Source organism: Malaclemys terrapin, chromosome 16 (genome assembly GCF_027887155.1).
Source record: "Malaclemys terrapin pileata isolate rMalTer1 chromosome 16, rMalTer1.hap1, whole genome shotgun sequence".
Taxonomy (NCBI): Eukaryota; Metazoa; Chordata; order Testudines; family Emydidae; genus Malaclemys; species Malaclemys terrapin.
The window spans coordinates 27,894,960-27,915,429 of NC_071520.1; the positions used below are offsets into that span (position 1 = coordinate 27,894,960).

Here is a 20,470-nt window from a genome sequence, read left to right on the forward strand (position 1 = left end):
TGTAGCAGAAAATCATGGCCTATTGTTACTTGATGGTGTAGGGCCTGGTTCTGGTCTCTCCCCTTTTTACCTAGGGTGGCCACTGCTGCATCCCTGGAATACTGGACGTTCCTGTGCTTCCGGGAACGAATGGCACGGGACCTCCCCTGCCAGCGTGACCTTGCAGAGGGGTGTATTCTCATAATGGGGCCACCCATTCTTGATACGGGACAAAACCATGTCCTGTTTTGTCTTGGTACCGGACAGGGGGATAAAGCCATAGTTCAAGGACTCTCCAGTATAAAACTGGACAAACAGTCTGCTTGGCATTACTCATCTTAGGGAGAGTAAGAGCAGATTCAAGTCCTTTTTTAAACTGATTCTCACTGCTTGCGTGCAGCGAAGTACTTGGGGAAATCCCACCCTGAATTAATGAGAGTTTGTCTGAATAAGGACTGGAAAGACCCCAGCTCTCTCACGGGTGTAAACGTGGAGTGATTGGACTGATATCAGTGCGGTTCAGTCAGCATAGAACTATTGTGAGTGAGATCAGAATTGGGTCCTGAATGAGGACTTCAGGATTTGGCCCTGTGTACATGTTGTACAGCCTCACTGAAATGCAGCCACTTCTGGGGTGGGAGGCAGCACATCACACAGCAGTCACAAGAGGGGAAGTGTCATAGGATCTGTAATATGTGTAGAGAGTGGGTGGGACCTTGGCTTTTATGACGTGTCATCCCAGAGCACCCCCCCGCCAGTGACCTGCATGGTACTTGATGGTTTGAACCTGTTCTTCCAGGGACTCCAATGCTCTGTCATACAGCTCCTCCAGCGCAAACGCTTGTGACTTGCACTAGTGCAAACTATAGTGCATGGGGGCCAGGTGTGGCTGCACTGGGGGCTTGATCTGGTGCACACCACTGGTGCCTGAAGTCCCTGTGTTGACAAGGTCTGGGCTTTCCAGGCCTGACATTTGCATCTCTGAACCACCCTCTGCTGGCCTGTCAAGCAGACAGAGCCCCCCACCGGCCCCGAGAAAACCCCTCATGCAGCCTTTCTTCCTTTGTCTTTGCAGCGCACCTGAATCGCTCCAGTCACTGCAATGAATGGCCAGACTATCCCAGCAAGCACTCCCGGGCGTTCCCAGGGCTGGAATGAGTTCTGCGAGCTGCACGCAATCACCACGGCCAAGGAGCTCGCCAAGAAGTACCTGCTGTTTGCCACCGAGAACCCCCACCATGACCTCCTGGCAGCCGAGAACTTCTCGGTGCAGTTCACAGACCTCTTTCAGCAGTACTTCTGCAACGAGGTGAAGGAAGGCTTCGCCATGAACCAGTTCAGGGTCCTGCCCTTCAGCAGGGTGCGGGACTATAGGGAGACCAGCAAGAGGCATGCGGATGCCTCTTCGGGGCCGGTCGCGGCGAAGGTGGAGGCGGAGCTGACTGCCCACTCTGAGGCCGACAGAGCTGCTGACACTAACCCGCGGGGCCTGCCCAAGTCGTGGAGTTCTGAGGAGCTGATGGGGGCAGCCTCCCCTCTGGCCGCCAGGAGACACTTCTCCCTCACCCAGCTGCGGAGGAGCTGGCGCAAGTTCTTGCGCCGGAGATCCTCCGAGGCCATCCCAGGCGAGGGGGAGGTGCCAGAGCCTGCTCTCAAGCCTGGGCTGGCCAAAAAGATCCTGCCATGGACCCTGTCCCGAGATCAGGCTCACGAGGTGTGCAAGGAGGGTCTCTTAAAATACGGCATGGTAGATGAAACCACCATGGACAGTGGGACACGCTGGCAGCGGTGCCGATTGGTTCTACGGAAGGCAGGGACGTCAGACAATGAAGAATATGTCTTGGAGCTGTTTGATCCCCCCAAGGTAAGCGGCCTGAGGTCTCTGAAATCCCTCCCCTGTTTGCTGCTGGCCACGTCTCTTCATTGCCTCATGCATTACTGTACTTCAATGCACTGTTCCGCTTTAACAAGGAGGTGCGGCCCAGGGCTGGGGAGAGCTAGAGCAGTGGTTCTCAACAAGGGATACGCGTACCTCTGGCGGTAGGTAGAGGTCTTCCAGCGGGTACATCAACTCATCTAGATATGTGCCTAGTTTTACAACAGGCTCCATTAAAAAGCTCTAGCAAAGTCAGTACAAACTAACATTTTCTATAGACAATGGCTCGTTTATATGGTTCTATGTACTACACACTGAAATGTAAGTACCATATTTGTATTCCAATTAATTTATTTTATAATTATATGGTAAAAATAAGAAAGTCAGCAACTTTTCAGTGGTCGTGTGCTGAGACACTTCTGTATTGTTGTCTGGTTTTGTAAGCAAGTCGTTTTTTAAGTCAGGTGAAACTTGGGGGTACGCAAGACAAATCCGACTCCTGAACGGGGGACAGTCGTCAGGAAAGGTTGAGAGCCACTGGGCAAGAGAATGGTCCCTGGCTGCTCGGATTGGTCTGGATTTGCATGGCCTGACATGTCCCTAGTCTTTCTTTTAGAACTCCAGAGCTCTTTTGTGAGCCAGGGCTCCACTTTTGCCCCACTGGAGGAGCCAGAGTAGGTCTGATTTGAGGAAGTGGCCTTTGCTTCTTGGTGCCTCTATCCCCGTAAAGTGTAGGGTGGAATTCCCCTGCACAGAAAGCTGCGGCTCCTCCCTTACGCAGCTGTTACTGAAAGAATCCCACAATGGAGGCAAGGAACAGGTGACCTAGGGAGGTGGGGGGATCTTGTCGGGGTGGTCTAGGTTTACCTGCGGTAGGATTGGACTAAATCTGTGTTTCTCAACCACTGGTCCGTGAGATCTCCCTGACGTTGTTTGGGAAGGCAGCAAACCAATCCCTGGTATAGAAACACTGGACTAGGTGACCTCCTGGGCTAGAAGGGACCTGTACGTTTCTCTGATGTTTCTTTTCCTCTAAAAGTTCAGGATGGGATCTCCAAATGGCCTAAATCTGCCTGGCCGTTGTTACTTGCATAGTGGTTTTATTTAAAAAAAAAAAAAAAAAAAAAAAAAAAAAAAAGTGAATCAGCTTCAAGTTATAAAAGTTTCTAGTGATTGGCTCTGAGCGAGTGACTTGGGTGTTCGTTCCAGGAATTCCTTGGCATATTTCCCTTGGGCAGAAGTATTCATCACTTTCCCATTATGAGCATTCTCTGAGTGGGGACTGAACTGCCAGTGGATTCAGATGCGGGGAGGAGTTGTCAACCTCTGTGCAAAAATATGGAGTTGAAATTCGTTTCCAGCTATGGCAGAAAGGGACTTTGGAAATAAGCAAAGGAGCCTTGTGCGTGAATGTTTTATTACTTGATTACAAGAGGTGAAGGCTACACTTCAATTGATTGATTTTTCTTACCGGAGGAGTACAGCATTCATGTTTAAATCTTGATTGAGCCTCAGAATAATAAAGGGTCTCCTGTCCAGGGTCTGATCCTGCCTCCAGTGACATCCATGGGAGCTGGATTGGGCCCTTGGCTCTGCTCTGAAGGTGAAACTTTACCACACTTAGACTTTGGGCCCTACCTATTCAGAACTACCCTTTGCAGCTTTGATGACTAGGTGGGAGGCAGATGGATTCCAGTCAGAGAGTTTCCCTTTCGCTTCTGCTTCAGGCCTTAGGGCCTGATGTCTGGCAAGATTAGCTTTGTTGTGAAACCTGCTTCTCGTGCCCTGTGATTTGTGAACTACTGGTGCTCAGAATGGTTTGAGATCTAAGTTGTCAGGTGTCTGGGCTTTCCCGGATTCTGTTCTGATGAGGCACTAGAGCGCTAGCACCCTGGGGAAAAGGCAGGAAGTGGGAAGAAAGAGCTAGCAGGAAATTCTCGGCTCTGTTACTAGACGTCCTTTGCATCTCATTCAGAGCCTCCAAAGCTGGGTGAGCATTATGAGCCCTGCTTTTCCAATGGGACTGAGGCATGGAGGGGTTAGGTGATGTGCCCAAGATTATGCAGGGAATCTGTGGCAGAGCCAGAAACAGAGCCCAGGGGCTAATTCTGCTCTTATCCTGGGGAGACCCCATTAACTTCAAGAAGTGACTGACTGGTGTGATTGGTGAATTGAGCCCTGAGAGTCCACCTGCCTGGGTTCTTATGTGGTCCTTATCACTGTAATAACTGAGAGTGGATTCTTTCCTCCTGGCTCCCCTTCTCTTCTCCCCCCCGCCTCCCCATCTGCTAGACTGGGTCTGTCCTTGTTGGGTATATGGTGCTATAGGGTCTGGGCCCCGCTTTGGCCAGGAGGTAGGAGTGCTCCTCTGTAACAAAGGGGCTGCACGAGCGTTCGCACGTAGGCCCCTGCCCTGCTCTGGGGAGGGAGAGAATTATGCTCCCTTTCAAGCCCAGCTGCGAGGTTACACGTTCACAAGGCCCAGCCCGTCCTGGGACGTGCCCACCCTGAATCAGCACAGCCAGACGTGCAGCACCTAAGAGCACAGTCCGGCCCTGGCTGGGCAGTCAAGCGAGCGGTACCCCGTGGTGACTGGGAGAACCTATACTGCTTCCTGGGTGGAAGGGCACAGACTGCTCTGTATCCAGGACCTGAATTGGCCGTTCCCACGCAGGCAGGTCACCTCCTGAAGTGACGGGGAGCTTTTCTTGCAGGAGTCCGACAGGAATGGGCCAAATTCAACCTTTGTTGACGTGGGTCAGTGGGCTTTCTGCCTGGGCCAGAACTGCGGGAGCAAGCCCCCTGGAGTCTGTGTTTAGCTTAGTAGAGACGCTTGACACAACCCTGTATCTCTATACCCACGTGGGCTCCTTTATTCCCCAGCAGGGCTGTTATGATACATAGGTTGACTAACCACTGCTAACTATGTCAGAGAAAGTAAAACCTCTCTCTGTCTCCGATTCCTTGAGAGCCCCTTCTCTGGGCTGAATCTCAGGGCTATTTTATTACCTTCTGATTTCTCTGTTGGGTCTTTGACCACGGCCTTGTCTAGTTCCTCACGTTGAAAGTGCTGGTTGTTACACTTTGGGGTGCTGTCAAAATAAGACCATCAGATGCTTCTATTGAAGAGTGGGAAGTCTAGAACTTAGATACAACACCGCACCGGCGGAGAAACACAGAGAAGGTGGAGGGTTGGAGAAGGGTTTCAGAAACGTACAGCACATAGCGCCGGGAGCCCGGATCCCAGCTCGGGGCCCTTAGGTGCCCCCACAATACAGATAATTCATAGTATCACTTGGGTACTGACTGGGTGCATCTCCTTGGTTTCCAGTGTTGGTTCTCGTACATGTCTTGGGAGAAGGGAGTTTGTAGGAGGGCCTGGCCGGGGTGGGAGGGTTGAGGTTTGGGTACCTGCTCAGCGCACACCTGTGATACAGAGGAGGGAAGTGAAGGGACATGAAGGCTGGTGACTCTGCTGGTGCCGGCTGGGAAATGCAAATCTTACTGGGAAGGGCTGATTGACCATGAAGGGTGAGCCCAAGAGCAGCTGTGTCCAGCAGAGAAATCGGATCATCGAATGTCGCTGGAAAGGTGAACGTGGGACAGATGCCTACACAATGGACTGATGGCTCTGCAGGGCTGGCTGCTGCCTTGGAGGGGAGGACTTTGATCCTTGACTAGAGCGGTTGGAGGGTTTGATGGATCTGCACAGTCCGGTTTGGGGAGAGGTGGCCGTGTAAAGATTGGTTCTAAGAAGCCTGGGCAAAAAGGTCCCCAGGAAACCCCCTGTGTAGGGGTAGCTGGTGTAGGATTTGATATTGGCCAATGGAGGCATCCATGGTTGGCTTGTCTGCTTGAAGCACTTAATATCCAGACTGTGGGCCACGTTCCCCTGTGTAACTCCACTGACTTTGGGGGGAATTGGGTCTAGTCTGCTGGAAAGTTGGTCAGGTTAATAAAAGCTGACAGCCCATGACCAACGAGCTCCAGTTTGTCGGGGGGGGGGGAAACTGGTCTGCGGCCCCTAACGCCCCTCCCAACCGCCCCTGTTGTTGGCAGCCTCGGAAGAGAGAAATAAACTCCCTTGGGTTCTAGATGCAGCTGCTTCAGGTCAGAGTTAGGACTAGGGTGACCATACATCCCACTTGGCCGGGACAGTCCCCTTTTTCCAGTTCTGTCCCGGCTCTCCCTACTTTTTCGCCAAAACTGGGCATTTGTCCCGGCTGCAAGGCAGAGTGGTGGCTGCTGCTCTGGCGTCAGCTGAAGAATGGAGAAATTTGCTGCTGGTGGGCAGCGCTGCCTTCAGAGCTGACCCCCCTCAGGGGCGTAGAGCTCAGGAGGTCAGCCCCAGCCCCCGGGCGGCACGGGGCTCAGAGGGGTCAGTCCCGTCCCAGCCCCAGGCAGTGTGGGGAGAGCGGCCCTGCTGAGCCCTGGGCCATCCCGTTTTTACTTTAAGAAATATAGTCACCCTAGGGATGGTGCCAGGATGGCATGGGAGAAAGAGAGAATCTGCTTGTGCCTTTAAAGGTGACCAGCAAAGAGAAAAGGCCCTTTCTGATCACTTTATGATGGGGGCAGAGGGCCTGGTAGGGGTAAGTGTCTTTCTTTATTTTAATGAGGTGTTTACATTAGAACGGGGTCAGCAACCTTTCAGAAGTGGTGTGCCGAGTCTTCATTTATTCACTCTGATTTAAGGTTCCGCATGCCAGTCATACATTTTAACGTTTTTAGAAGGTCTCTTTCTATAAGTCTATAATGTATAATTAAACTATTGTTGTATGTAAAGTAAATAAGGTTTGTAAAATGTTTAAGAAGCTTCATTTAAATTTAAATTAAAATGCAGAGCCCCCCCGGACCGGAGGCCAGGACCTGGGCAGTGTGAGTGCCACTGAAAATCAGCTCGTGTGCCGCCTTCGGCATGCGTGCCATAGGTTGCCTACTCCTGCATTAGAATTTCAGGTCTGGTCTACTCTGGAAGAGTCTATGATTAGAGAACTAGTGGAAAGTTGAGTAATTTTTTTGGGGGGGAGATGTGGGGGGATTTTTAGTCAGACTGTTTAAGACTAAAGTTCTGTGGTGGGGTTTTTTGGGGAGGGGGGGCGGCTAATCTCCCATTTAACTTCAAAGACTAATTAACATTCTGGAAAAGGGGAGTCTTGGCTAAAGGTTCCAGAACCTTGTCTCCGAATGGTTCTCTAGCTCACAGTGCATCTATACAGATCCACGAAGTCCTCCAGCAAAACCAGAGAAGAGTAGACTTGAAATTCCTGATATTTCTAAATTTTAAATAGCAGGCAAACTCCACCCCTCCACCTCCTAAAAAACCCTTTACAAATTAAAAATCAGGCTACCTCTTTGTATCACTGAGAAGTGCAATAAAAAAAGACACAAGCTCAATTAAAAAAGGCTTTCCAGTTTGCCTTCTGTGTTGCTTTTATAAATGGCTGCTGGTCACTTGAATTGAGCGCCCTCCTCATGTCCCTGGAACTGCCCGCTGTCCGTTTCATCCAGTCCATGTGGAAATGAGCAGTGTTTCAGGTCTACTCGTGGTACCACATAGACCACAAATGAAAAGAGAGCAGTTTGCACCCTTACATGTTTGTGGTGGCGTCTGGGTTACACGTATTGGTTTCACTTTTCACAGTTCCCCATGAAATCAGTTTCAGTAACGGGTAAAATTTGCACCAGATTTACACCACCTTGAAGTTTCCATTGAGTCTTTCTGCACATGCGCACGCTCACAAAGAAACTGAAATGTCTTCTGTATGGGCTGTCTAGCTCCACTCCTTATCCGGAGATCGTCCTCACACACTCTGTCCTCAGACAGAGCTCGGTCCTGCTCCCATTGGGCCAAATTCACCCTGGGCGTAACTCCCTGCACTACAGCGGAATTAGCCCAGAAACGAATTTGACCACTGACTGCAACAGAAGCAGAATCTGGCCCAATAAGATTTGATTTAGAGACTAATTTTAGTGACACCCCCTCTTCCCAGCAATCAGAGCAGGCCTCATATTAGGCAGTGTTCCCAGAGCAGCAGGCTGGCACTGAGACCCCTACGCGCAGTGCTCTGCCAAAACACTTCATGAAGTGTTGTTACAGCTGAGCTCTGTGCAGAACATCTCACGCCAATCCAGATTCACCTGCGGGGCCAGACTCGGAAGGAAACTCTGGGCTTGGGGAAATGCAGCAGCGGCAGCGACCCTCAGTGGAGCTGGGAGGAGAGGGAACTCCACTCGTGTAAGCCACACGAATAGGGCCTTCTGACCTGCAGCATGGTTAGTTATTTTAACTGGGCAGCAGCACTGAGTTCCAGTTCCCGAAAGAGTCAGATGGAAAGAAGAAGCAAACAGACATCGCCTCCAGTTCCCTCCTTTTTCTGCTCACTCTCAGTGGTGCAGAGGGGAAGACGCTCCACCCAAGCCCACGCCGGCGTCTTTGCGACCAGCGTCTGTGTCTGAAGAGAAAGGGGGATTTCACAATTTCCCCCAAAGGGGAGTTCTCCCTCTTCGCTGTTAGTCATTGCAGCCAACTTGCGGAGCAGCACGTGACCTGGCACGAGGATGTGGTGATAAGCTCAAAAATCAGATCTAGGGGCAGGCAAATTGCGAGCTCTCAATACTTGGTTTGTGTTTGCTGTCGACGCTACACAACCATCAACTTGTGCTAGTTGGCGAAGCAGGATCCGTCTGCTAAACTGTACAGCTGCAGTGACGTGTCCGGGAAGCAGTTGGGCAAGGCAAATGAGCTCGGGGATACCAGGCTGGATATCTCTGGTCAGTTTTTAGAGGTCTCTGGGGTAAATTCATTGCTAGGGGCCAGTGGGCGCAACTTGGTTGCAGTCAAGAGAATGGCCTTCCCTGTTTTGTTGAAGAGCAGCTGAAGTTAGCTGCATTCTTGGGTGGGATTGAGGACAATCATTTCAACAGGACCTTTCATCCCAAACAGGGCCGGCTCCAGCATTTCTGCCGCCCCAAGCCAAAAAAAAAAAAAGCCGCGATTGGCCGCGGCAGTTCAGCGGCAGGTCCTTCGCTCCTAGAGGGAGTGAGGGACCTGCCGCCCCCGAATTGCTGCAGGTGCCGCCCCTCTCCCTTGGCCGCCCCAAGCACCTGCTTGTTAAGCTGGTGCCTGGAGCGGCCCTGATCCCAAAGCTGACCTGAGTCTTTCTGGTTTTACAAACACAGGAATCGCTTCACCCACCCACTGAAGTGCAGCCACCTCTGGGGTGGCTCACGGCAGATGTTTAGCTGCACATGGCAATGCTGCACAATTGTTTGGAATCAGAACTGAAGAATACCACCACGTTCAAGGGGAATGTGAAATTAGTCCAGACAGGGCACCCAGGTACTTTTTCTCATGCTTCTTTCTATCTGTTTATACTTTTCAGTCCTACCTGTGGCCAGTGGCTCTAATTAACCTATTGTGTTTCCAAATAGTCTTTCTTTTCAAAGCAAAGTTCAGCCTGGCTCGCAGTCTGAAAGCAACTGTAGTAACCACATACATTTTTCCTGCCTTAGCAATCCCTGACCCAGTTTAATCTTAAATGCCATTTTTGGTTTTGTACTTGATGTCTTTGTATTGAAGGAAATAATTGCCAAGGAAAAGCCACAAACTGCAAACGCCCGTGGAGGTGGATAAAACAGTAAACACAAACAAGTAGGGGTATCCTCAACAGAATAATGCCTGCTCCTCCTTTGAGCTCCTGTGTGCAGACCCTGGTCTCTCTGGGTCCTGGTCCATGAGGAGGCTCCCAGGGGCTACAGTAAAACAAATAGTAAATAAAAAAAATATTCAAGTGTGTACAGAAAATTGGGAATTTAACCAGTTTATTTACATTTCTGGAGTATTATTTGTTAGGTTTTTTTTCTTCTTCTATATTTAGAGCTAAAGTCAGTGGTGGTGGCACAGATGCTGGTGTTACACATCAGGCCTGAGTCTGATCCTATTATGCTAAACTAGTGTAAATCAGGAGTAACCCTGGAGAAGTCAGTAGAATTACACTAAGGTAAAAGAGAGGAAAATCAGGCATGCTAGGTGCAGATTAGTCAGGAAACTGGTATAAGTGGGGGGGGAGGGATAGCTTAGTGGTTTGAGCATTGGCCTGCTAAACCCAGGGTTGTGAGTTCAATCCTTGAGGCGGCCATTTAGGGAACTGGGGTAAAAATCTGTCTGGGGATTGGTCCTGCTTTGAGCAGGGGGTTGGACTAGATACCTCCTGAGGTCCCTTCCAATCCTGATATTCTATGAACATTTCTAAGTAACAAGGGGCCTGGCACATATACCCAAACCTGTGTACACCTTCTGGCCATGATCTCTCCATGCATGTTACATTCACTGAATGCTAAATCAGTGCAAGCTACCAGTTATCACACCCATTTCTAACCTGTTTGTGCCCAATGTGACATTTATTCCTCTGTTTACATCACTACTAAAGGATCAGTCCTGCAAGCACTTACACACATGAGTAACTTTACATGAGTAGCCCTATTTAGTTCAGTGGGAATGACATGAGTAAAATGACTTGTACATAAATGTTTTCAGGGATGGGATCCTAAATTTGGCCCTTCATGCCTAAATTAAGGGAAACGCTCTGATAGGATTTACATCAGTATAAATCTGGAGTAATTCCCAGTGACTTCAGTTGAATTGCTTTCCATGTGGAGAATCAGAATGTAGTCCAAACACAAATAATTTTGGCTTCAAATTTAAGTTGGGTTTTTGTTTTTTATTGTTTTAAGTAAGAAAAAGATGGTGGTTAACAATTGGATATGAAATGCTTAATTGGTGTTAAAACAATGGAAAACATCTTTAAAACTTAAACTTCAGGTAGCAGCCTCAGAAACCTAAATGCAGTTATCTGGTCTTAGTTTATTAATACCAGAAAATGAAACTGATTGTAAACAGAAAGTGAAACTGATCAGTCTAGTTTCTTAGCCAGGCTGAATGAAATGCAAAAAGAAAACAAACAGGAAAAATGGAGGAAAGTAAATTAGCTTTTGAATGTTTCCCCTGTTACAGTAACTGAAGTTGTCATTCGTAACAGAGACAGTTTTGGCTGAGGGAGGAGTTCAAGTTTGGCCCTCGTGATTCTTTTCTTATCAGCATCCCAGTATGATCAACCTCCGGCTCTCAAAAATCATGAGATGTAAAACAAACAGATGCACCTTTGGGTTCTTGGTCATTTGCCTTGGGTTTCCAAGCCACTGGGGTCACACTTGGGTCCCATTTTCAAGCTTTTTTCTCCCACCCAAGGACTAGAAACTTACTGTGGTGTGTGTTTGTTTTGTTTGTTTTTTAATTGAAAGCTGAGATTCTCACCTAATCTCATGCCTCCAGGAGTTGAAGCTGTACGAACGGTGTGTGTGTGTGTGTGTCAGTCCAGTCAGTCAGTCAGAGGGCTCTGGTAGGCTAGCCTTGGCGGACTAGAGCATTCCAGCTGAACTTTGGCAGACCAAGCTGTTTGCTAGAGAGCTGCTCTCCTCGGAAAGATGCCAGCTGATCTTTAGGATTATTCTTTTTCAGATCTTTCTCCTCTGGAGAAACGTTTTTCCCCTCCCCACCTTCTCCCCCAGTGAACTCGAAAGAGGCCTAATCCTGTAAAGCCCGCTGTGCACAGCATCAAATAGACTGGGGTTGCTTTGAAGAGCTCAGATCTCATTTCCTCCTGGGGTGGGTTGGATGGCTGGGGCTGGCATTGCCTCTGGCAGCAGGGTGGCTGCAGCACTTGGCCCGCCACCCAGTGAAAGCTAGGGTGCAGTGCCAAGGTCTGATCAGCCAGCCTCTCAAATGCTCTCTGACATCTCACGGGCTGCTTTCCTCGGTGGTAGCCTGTAGGCACAGAGGGCTGGATGCTGGGCCCATACACGTCAAATGCAAAACTTCCATGTGGTTTAATAGGGAGGATTGGGCCCTTGAAACGTGCAGCCAGCCTCATTTCATGTGTAGGTAGGTGTTTGTCGTCCCCCCCCCCCCCCCCTTACACACACAGGTATTGGAACGTGGGATTTAAAGAAGATTAAAAATAATTATCTAAAAAATATTTCATGTCTTGAAAGTTTCCAGGGACACAGACTAGGAATCCATTCAGCTTGTGTATACAAACCTAGACTTAATAGAAGACCACGAGATAGGAATTGGATTTAAACTCAGTCTGAGTTGCCAGCTGCATGTTTTATTTCCCTCGTGAGCTATGAATAGATCAATGGGTCTGTATTTGCTGTGAGCCTTCTCCTTTAAACACTGCCATGCTCCGATCACGCAGGATTTGGGTTTGGTGTTTTTCTGTTTTTAGTTTGAAATAGCACACACAGAAGGTAAGAGTTCTGTGCCATTTGGCCCAGCTGGTTGTGGTTAGAGACACACACCTGTTCTGAGGTTTGCGAATACATACACCTTAAACACATTTTTCTGTGCAGAGGCAAAGCTGCAAATGCAGATTTTGCTCCCTCTTTTCTTGTAAAGCTGTGAAAACACTGCAGGCTGAATCCTGATCTCACATACTGAAATCACTGGAGGGTTACTCCAGATTCATATCAGCCTGGCTGGTGTAAACCCTGGCCTTGCATCACTCAAAAGAGAACATTAAAATGCAGATATTTAATTAGCTACTCTCCTGTTGGGAAACATATTGAGCCCAGTTCTGTGGCTTACTCCACTTCGGAGATGCATAGAGAGTGCAGAGTGGGGTTCCCCCTGGCATGGGGAGTTCCCAGTGGATGTAGAGTCAGTGTAGCTGGCTCCTTCACCCCTGCTTCTGTACAATCCCCGGCACAGGAGGTGGGAAGGGGGGTGTTGGAGCATGGCTGGAGCCTGCTCTGCTCCAGCAAACCCCAGGTGATGGCTTGTCCCTTGGGGATCATTACCAGCTAGTGAGGTTTAGAACAGCCTCCAAAATGCTCTCTGAGGCCAGCTCTGCAGAACTTAATCAGGGAGCTGGTGAGATCCCCTCTGAAGCTGATTGCAGCATGAGGTCTGTGGAAATACAGTTTTCCTCTAGGGATCCCAGCATTCAGTGGGTTCACAGAAAGAGCCTTACTTGCATTGACAAGAGCTCTTGTGTGTTTTAGCATGGGTGGGACCCAAGGTACCAATCAGCTTTATATGAGAAATTTATCGATCGGAGATCTTTAACCGAGAGCTAGGGTGCTCTTCTGAGCATTGCTGGGAATGCAGCTCTTATGGCCGGCCTCCAGGGACATGAACATGGGCAAAAATAAAATAAACATGAATGTGAGGTTTGACTTGTTTTACCCTCTCTTCCTGGTAATGTTGGCTAGGGAGATGTTCTGGGCTGGGAACGCGCTGTCTGCTGATCCAGGATCACTCCCTCAAGCGAGGAAAATGACGTAGGTTCTGTGAGTGTAATGTTCCAGGGAAGTGTTTGGAAAACTACAGCGCAGTTCACTTGAATTCGTTTCCCAGCCCTGTTTCTGACTCACTGCGTAGACTTCCCTTGGGCAAGTCACTTAACCTCCTTGAACCTCCGTTTTCTCTAGAGCTCACTGGGGTTAAGAAGAACTGATTAATAACAAACTATTGCTTATAATGTGTTTTTAAGATTATTTGATCAAAGATGATATCAAGGCTCGATCCTGTAAGGAGTTAAACATCAAAGTCATTGGGGGTCAGCCCCTTCCAAGACACCTGCAGGATCAGCCCCTAAACAGATAACTTTTCAGTCACTGGAGGCCGGATTTTTGAAGAGATTTAGGCACCTTTCCAAATCTTGTCCTGGGTCGTTAGTCTTAGTGCTGTAGTTTCAGTAGATGTTTATAATTCCTTGTTTACCTGCTTACCCAATTCAGGCTGCTGATTCCCTTGTTTTTGGTTTGTATAGATATAAATAGATGTTATTTTTGTGGTTGATTTTCCCCAAATCATGATTGTTTCATTGGTGTAAATGCACGTTTTGCTTCACTTGCATTGACATCACTCCTGTGTGTTGTCCTGGAGTCACCACATGGCATCAGAGGGACTCAGGGGACTTAAAGATGCCCAAAGGGCATGCAGAAATAAATAGCTGTAGCAACGCTTTCTCGGAGGCTGACACGTGTGTTTGCCAGTTTCCAGCTCTGAGTATATTTTTGCAGCCAAGTCCTAAAACCCATGAAAATTGGGATTTCTAATGGAAACGTCCACGGGTGTTGTTACAGAAGGGAAGGGAGGGGAAAAGGGGGTTTTCATTTCCGCAGGTTTCGTTATGGCATTTGTAATGATCATGCTCTGAGATGAGCCAAAATGATTCCTTCCAGTGGGCAAGCCGTGCTGCCCGAGCCAGGCCTTCTGCTTAAGGTGGGGTGAGGCTAAATCTTCTCTCAGTTGTGTTCTGAGCAAGGCTATTTTCAGCTTCCTTGGCTATCCGCCGAAGTATGTTTCTCAAACTTCTCACTGATTGAGCCAGCAGCTTTCCTACCCTGTTACGCGCGTAGACTTCAGCCATCTGGAGGAAGGATGGCCCAGTGGTTATCATGCTGGTCTGGAACTCCGGATACCTGGGTTCAGTTCCTTGCTGTGACTTCGGCAAAGCGCTGATGTCTTTGTGCACTTCAGCTCCAGCCCTACTTCTCGGTATTGAGGGTCTGTATATTAAAGGCCCTTGGTGGCTAAGCTAATTAGAGGGGGCCTATGGGTACCAGAAGTAGACGAAGCAAACAGGCTTTATGCAGGGGCTTTGAACCTCCCCAGGGTGAAGCAGATAGTATCTTCAGCGGCCGCTGTGGTTGAAACAAAGGGGATGGGGGGAAGCAGGCCGTTTAAACGGTGGATAATGTCTGTCTCATTCACTCGGGCTGTGCGTGGGGGATTGGGGGTGGGGATGCAGGGACATCATTTGGCCCTTTGTCAGTAATACACAAATCTTAACTGGTAACAGATTGTAGGAACTTCTTTGCAGTTGGTTTGGTTGGGGGATTCATGGCTGGCACAAAATACAGGTGGCCTGGCCTGCAAAGGCCTGACTCCTGCAGTAGGGGAACTCCAGCTGAGAGCTAGTGGAGTTGGCGGAGGGTGATGCAGGTCAGTGAATGCATCCCATGAAGTTAGAATACGATGTGTTAGTGTTACCCCTCTATGTAGCGCCTTAGGTCTGACGGCACTTCAGAGAGCACGAGGGAAGCCAGGTCAGTGTTCTGGAAACGTAGGGTCTGTTTGCACCGCAGCTGGAAGTGAGTCTCCTAGTCTGGGTGCGCAGACGTGAGCTAGTGTGCTAAAAATAGCAGTGTGAACATGGTGGCTTGGGCCCACCCCGACCCCCTGAGTCTGAGCTTGGGTGCCTAGCCTGACTCTCCCAGGGCTGCAAGGTCCACACAGCTAGTGCAAGTTCGTCCACTTGGGCAAGGAGGTTCGCTCCCATCCACACCCTTATGGTCTGACTCCAGATCTACAACGCCCAGGGCGTCAGGCCAGGTGCGAGGAGGTGCAGAGACCGGGTTCGTGCAGAGACATGGATATCAGCTTTGCAAAAGAAGTTGGTTAACCATAGATTCTTTGCTGTGTATGTTCTCATCCCACATTGGTCACGGTCGTATCGGAGCCCCTTCCACCCAGCACCTGAGAGCAGCTCACAGCCATGAGACGCCTTGTAACCGCCTGGTTGTTACCCCCGTTTCACAGAGGGGGAAACCGCAGCACAGAGAGGCAAAAGACCCCTCACCCAGGGAGGCTGTGAAACAGTACTTGGCTGGCCTGACTTGTCCTGTGCATTAGCCAGGAGTCTGCCCTTCTCCTACCAGTGGCTTGGAAGGAGAAAGAGGATGCTTGGTCATTAGCATGGGGAGGGGCCAGTGTGGCGGGCAGTCAAGAGGGAGCAATGTGATGAGTTATCACCTTGATTAGAAATGTTCGCTTACAATCTGTTTTTCCTCTGTGTGTTACTGGTCCTGCATAGAATGTCAGCAGGGCACATTTTTCCAGGTACAGCTTTGGCATGGACAGTCTTGGCAATATATCCCTCTGTCAGAAACAGGGCTGTGTCTCGTCGCTGGCATCTGAGCACGTCTACCTTCTGCTTTGACTTGTCATGTCAATCCAGCTGAATCGCGTCTCACTGTGCAGTTACCAGTCTGATTATTTCAGATGTTGTGGTGGTTACTTAAAAAACAAGCTGATGTGGACTTAACCGCAAGCTCAGCTTTATGTATACGCTGGAAATCCCCACCCTGGTGTCTTTGTGAATGGAAAAAGGTCTTTCTTTCATTCATAGGCAGGAAGGGCCCACTGGAGGTGTGCTTCGTGAGCTGCTCCTGCCCCAGCGGGAACACAGACCCTTGGGGGAGCTGGGGGGGTGTTCGGTTAAAACTGAAGCGGGGACTGAAGAAAGCAAAATCTGAACTGAAGCCCTAATTTCTGCAGATTTGGGAAATGTTCTTTGAAGGGGCTGGCAGGACTTAGACCTCAGTGCTTGCCTTCAACTTCAGTGGCGAGGTTTGACACCCCACCAGTGCTGCTGAGGGCATGAGGGCACTTGCCACCTGTCCAACGCGCAGCTCCTTGCAGGATCGGACCTGACGTTCAGGGGCTCTGAGCACTCGCACCTCCACCAGCTGACGTCCGTGGTAGCTGCAGGAGCTCAGACCCCGTGTGCGTGGCTGTAACCCTACGGGATGGGGCCCTAACCAGCCACGGGGCAGATCCAAGGCTAAGCAACAGAATCTCCGCCAGCACCGCTCTGGGTGCCAACTATGGCTTTGCTGTTTGAAAAACTGCATCTTGTGCTCACCGTTGGGCAAGTGGGTGTGATTGTGTATCACCAAGGCACTTCAGGCCCGTCCCTTTAACGTGTACAGATCCAGAACCAAAGAGGAGGCTGTCAGTCAAGCTAATAACCCCTCCCCCCCCTCAAACCACATGCCTGGAGGATCCCGCCTGGTGTAAATAAAATGGCTAATGCACTTGCTGGCATGCTTTGAGCCTGCTCCCACTCCTCTTGAAGTCTCTGGGCATCTCAGCTGCTTGAGGACGGGCTTTGACAGCTTGGCACCTAGTTCCCCACTGTATGCTCCCGTCCCCCATGCCAAACAGGTGTGAGAGACTCCCTGTTGGAATTAGCACCGTTTTACATGGGCTCTGCACAGACCAGAGAGGAGCGAGGGAGTGCAGTACTTAAGGGAGAGGTTTGGATTGAAAACCAAGGGACACCAGTGCTCCTCAAGGTGTTTTTGCAAATCTCTACCTAGATGCTTTTAGAAAATCTTTAATTTTTCAATCCAATCTTAATTGCCTGTTTTAAGGAGTTTAAACAGCTGGAATCATAAAAAGCAAAAAACCCGGCAGTTTGGCAGCCTGTCAAGCCAGCTTCTGTGCTGTGCCTTTGGAGAAACGCAGGACCCTGGGTAGCTCTTGGATTTGGACTGGCTGCTTGTACTGCCAGATTTTCACATAGAAAATGTTTTTGGTCACAATAAAAAGTTAAATAAGGATTTTCAAATCCTAGGAGAGAGCAAATCCTGCACAGATGAGAGCTGGGTCACTGATCTTACGGCCACAAGGGACCAATACAACCCCCTAGAGCCCTGGGGGTCTCAAACTGGGGGTCGGGACCCTTCAGAGGGTCGCAAGTTTATTACACGGGGTCGAGAGCTGTCAGCCTTCACCCCAAACTCCGCTTTGCCTCCAGCATTTATAATGGTGTTAAATATGTAAAAAAGTGTTTTTAATTTGTAAGGGCGGGGGGGGGGGGGGGGGTCGCACTAAGAGGCTTGCTGTCTGAAAGGGGTCACCAGTACAAAAGTTTGAGAACAGTTGCTCTAGCCTGATTTCCTGAGTCTCCACCTGGGATTCCTGCCTGAACCCTTGACCTGTGTGTGGGTGCTGCCGGGGGGAAGAATATTCCCAAATGTTAGGGCAACGGGAGGTGAGGTGTGGGAGTTCAGAGAGGGATTTTGGCCCCCAAATGGGGCTCAGTGGATGTAAGTGGGAGCAGAACTAGCCCCTTGGCATTACAAGGGCTTTGGCTGGATCCAGCCCTTATGGAGGGAGGAGTTACAGGCTCAAGATACTAATAGGGAACAGACGCGCTGTACTGCGCTCCTGGCCCGGGTGGTTTCTCCAGGAGCGATACAATCCAGTACAAACCCATTGGTATGAAGTGGGGCTGTATAAACCTGTCCACAGCGGCTTTTGCTGCTGATTGCCGTGGCTGCCTCCTTGGCAGGCCCCTCGGCGCTTCACTTTCAGCTCTCTCTTTCGATCGTCATTCTTCGAAGGCAAACGGGGCTGGGTGTTTGGGGCTTTTTGAGATTTCAGCGGTGACTTTTTTCATTTTGGTGAGCAAGCCGGGGGGAGGGGGGGGGAATAGTGATGGGGGGGGGTGAGGGGGAGGAAGATGTGACAAAAGGTTATTTGTCATTTATTAACCACAACTTTTTCCATCCTTGGTCATGCACGGAAAAAACACTTTTAGCAGTGTAACCACAGCCCCAGCGTTAATCGCTGAAGAACGGAGTTTCTTATTTTGGAAACTGTGTTGCTGGGATGAACTTAGCTTGTGTTTGATTGGCTTATGAAGGGAAGGTCACAGGAAAAAAAATCCCCAACCTGCCTGGGTAGAGACAGCTTCACCATGTTCAGCTTCGAGCACAGCAGCTGAGAACAGTTCATTGCTCTGTGTTCCCATGGCTCCGAGTGACCAGTCCTAGAAGCCTGGAGGTGGAGGAAACTTGACGTTCTCTAGCTAATTTCACTGCCCCTGCTGGGTTGTTCCCTCTAGTTAATTTCCTAATGTTTTATCTAGACTGAGTTTAAATGTCTCCAGTGAGGGAGTTTCCTCAATTTCCCATGGGGAATTTCTCTGCCTAATGCATCTTGCCATATATGAGAGCTAGGTGGTGGTGTTTGTCGGGAAGCTTTCCCTGACCCCCAGCAAACTGGTTCTGTTTGTATCATGCTGAACACTTAGTCCAAGCTTCGCATAACTGGTTTATATAGTGTAGTGATTACTGCGGTCACCTCACATGGGGAAACTTGGCAGAAACATGTCCGAATTGTACCAAGGGTCGTGGTGGTGGATTCTCCATCGCTGGTAATTTGAAATCGAGATTGGATGTTTGCCTAAAAGATCCATTCTAGGTCACTTGGGAGTTATTTGGGGGAAATTCTGGCCTGTATTCTGTGGGAGGTCACACTGATGACCTGAGAATCGGTGCCCTCAGCTCCCACTAACTCAGGGTGCACTCCACAGAACAGGGCCCTGTGACTTTCTAGTAGGGAAATTAAACCACATGACATGCAGGATTTGTAATCCTCTCCCCAGGGCCAGCTCTATGCTCCCTCATTTGGTTTTGCTTACAGAGGCTCTGTACTTGCCAACTCTTGGGATGTTATCGCATGTCTCCTGCTAGTTGGTTTTTCCTTAAAGTCCCAGCTCCCAGAGTCAGGAGACTTCAAAAGAGGATTGATTGATTTATTTTTAAAGAAGAGTAAGTTTCTAGCTCTCATGGCTGCAGAGACAAGCTTGAAAATGTGACCCTAAAGCCAGAAGGCAATAAAAAAAAACCCACTTTTCCCCCCTGAATTCTCATGATTATTATTTTATTTATTACTTGTATGGTATTAGTGCCTAGGAGCTGTAGTGGTGGGCATTGTGCTAGGGGTGTAGAAACAGAATAAAAATGAAGACACCCTTGCCCCAAACAGCAGGATTTTTAAGCCAATCCCATGACTTTTTTCTTAAAGCCGGAATCCTGAACACTTGAGTTTGGAGGTACTGTCCTCCCAACTATGGAGCCAGCCCCATGAGGTGCAGAGCACCTCAACGCTGGCAGGGCTGGGCCTGGGGTCTGCGATCAGGTGCAGACATGAGGCCTCCTTTTGCATCCTACGCGGTCTCTACAGAAGCTCATAAATATTTACCTCTGAAATAAGCACTCAGCCTTGAACCAACCACATCCTGAACCAGAACAAAAAAAATATTACACAACGAGGAGGCATGGTACGTCGCTTTCCAGGTCTGAAGCTGCCCACGTTCAGCATATCGCTGCAGAGCCCGTCCTGGTCCCAGGGGCCCCCCTCACCCACTAATACACAAAAGCAAATATTCGCCTCCAGTCTTCAAACCTATTTCACTCAAAATGGCTCCTGAGAGGCTTCTAAGAATGCTTGGAAGCTAGTAGAAGGGGGAAGTGTGATGGCCGTCCCAGCACAAAGCATGTATGGTACGGCCGGCAACAATAGAACCTGCCCGCCCCTTTTCCTGACAACGGACTGCACTTCAGGCCTGTCCTGGAGGGACGGATGAACTGGCAGCTCAGTTTCCAAGGCTCGTTCACTCTGGTCTCTCTGTTGATGCTGCTATCTGTGGTTTCGCTGATCTGGCCTCCACGAACTGAACTGAGGCAAACACCGACTGTCTCTCTGAGCACAATGATCTACCACCCGCCAGGCACCATTTGCGCAAGCAAGCAGCTCGTGTACATCCAACTAGTAATCCACGTGGCCTGCTGGTCCCAGCCAGGAGCGCCACCAGCTTTTCTGCTGCCCTAGGCGGCGGAAGGTCCCACCCCTCACAAAGGCGGTGGAAGGTCCCACCGCTGAAATACCGCCGCAGTTGCCGCCCCCCAAATTGTAGCACCGACCCTGGTCCCAGCCTCATCTGGCAAGACCCTGGCATACATGGAGAACCC

General features: G+C 49.6%; 1 protein-coding gene across 2 annotated transcripts in view; it reads left to right on the forward strand.

The window, feature by feature from the left end:
* The window catches only part of SH2B3 (SH2B adaptor protein 3), a 96,610-nt gene that overhangs the window by 13,045 nt on the left and 63,095 nt on the right, over positions 1-20,470 (forward strand). For both annotated transcript variants that reach the window (XM_054006548.1, XM_054006550.1), the window contains exon 2: positions 1,055-1,843. In XM_054006548.1, the coding sequence (XP_053862523.1) occupies positions 1,082-1,843 (762 nt within the window). In that variant the 5' untranslated portion in view covers positions 1,055-1,081. The remainder of the gene's footprint in view (positions 1-1,054; positions 1,844-20,470) is intronic.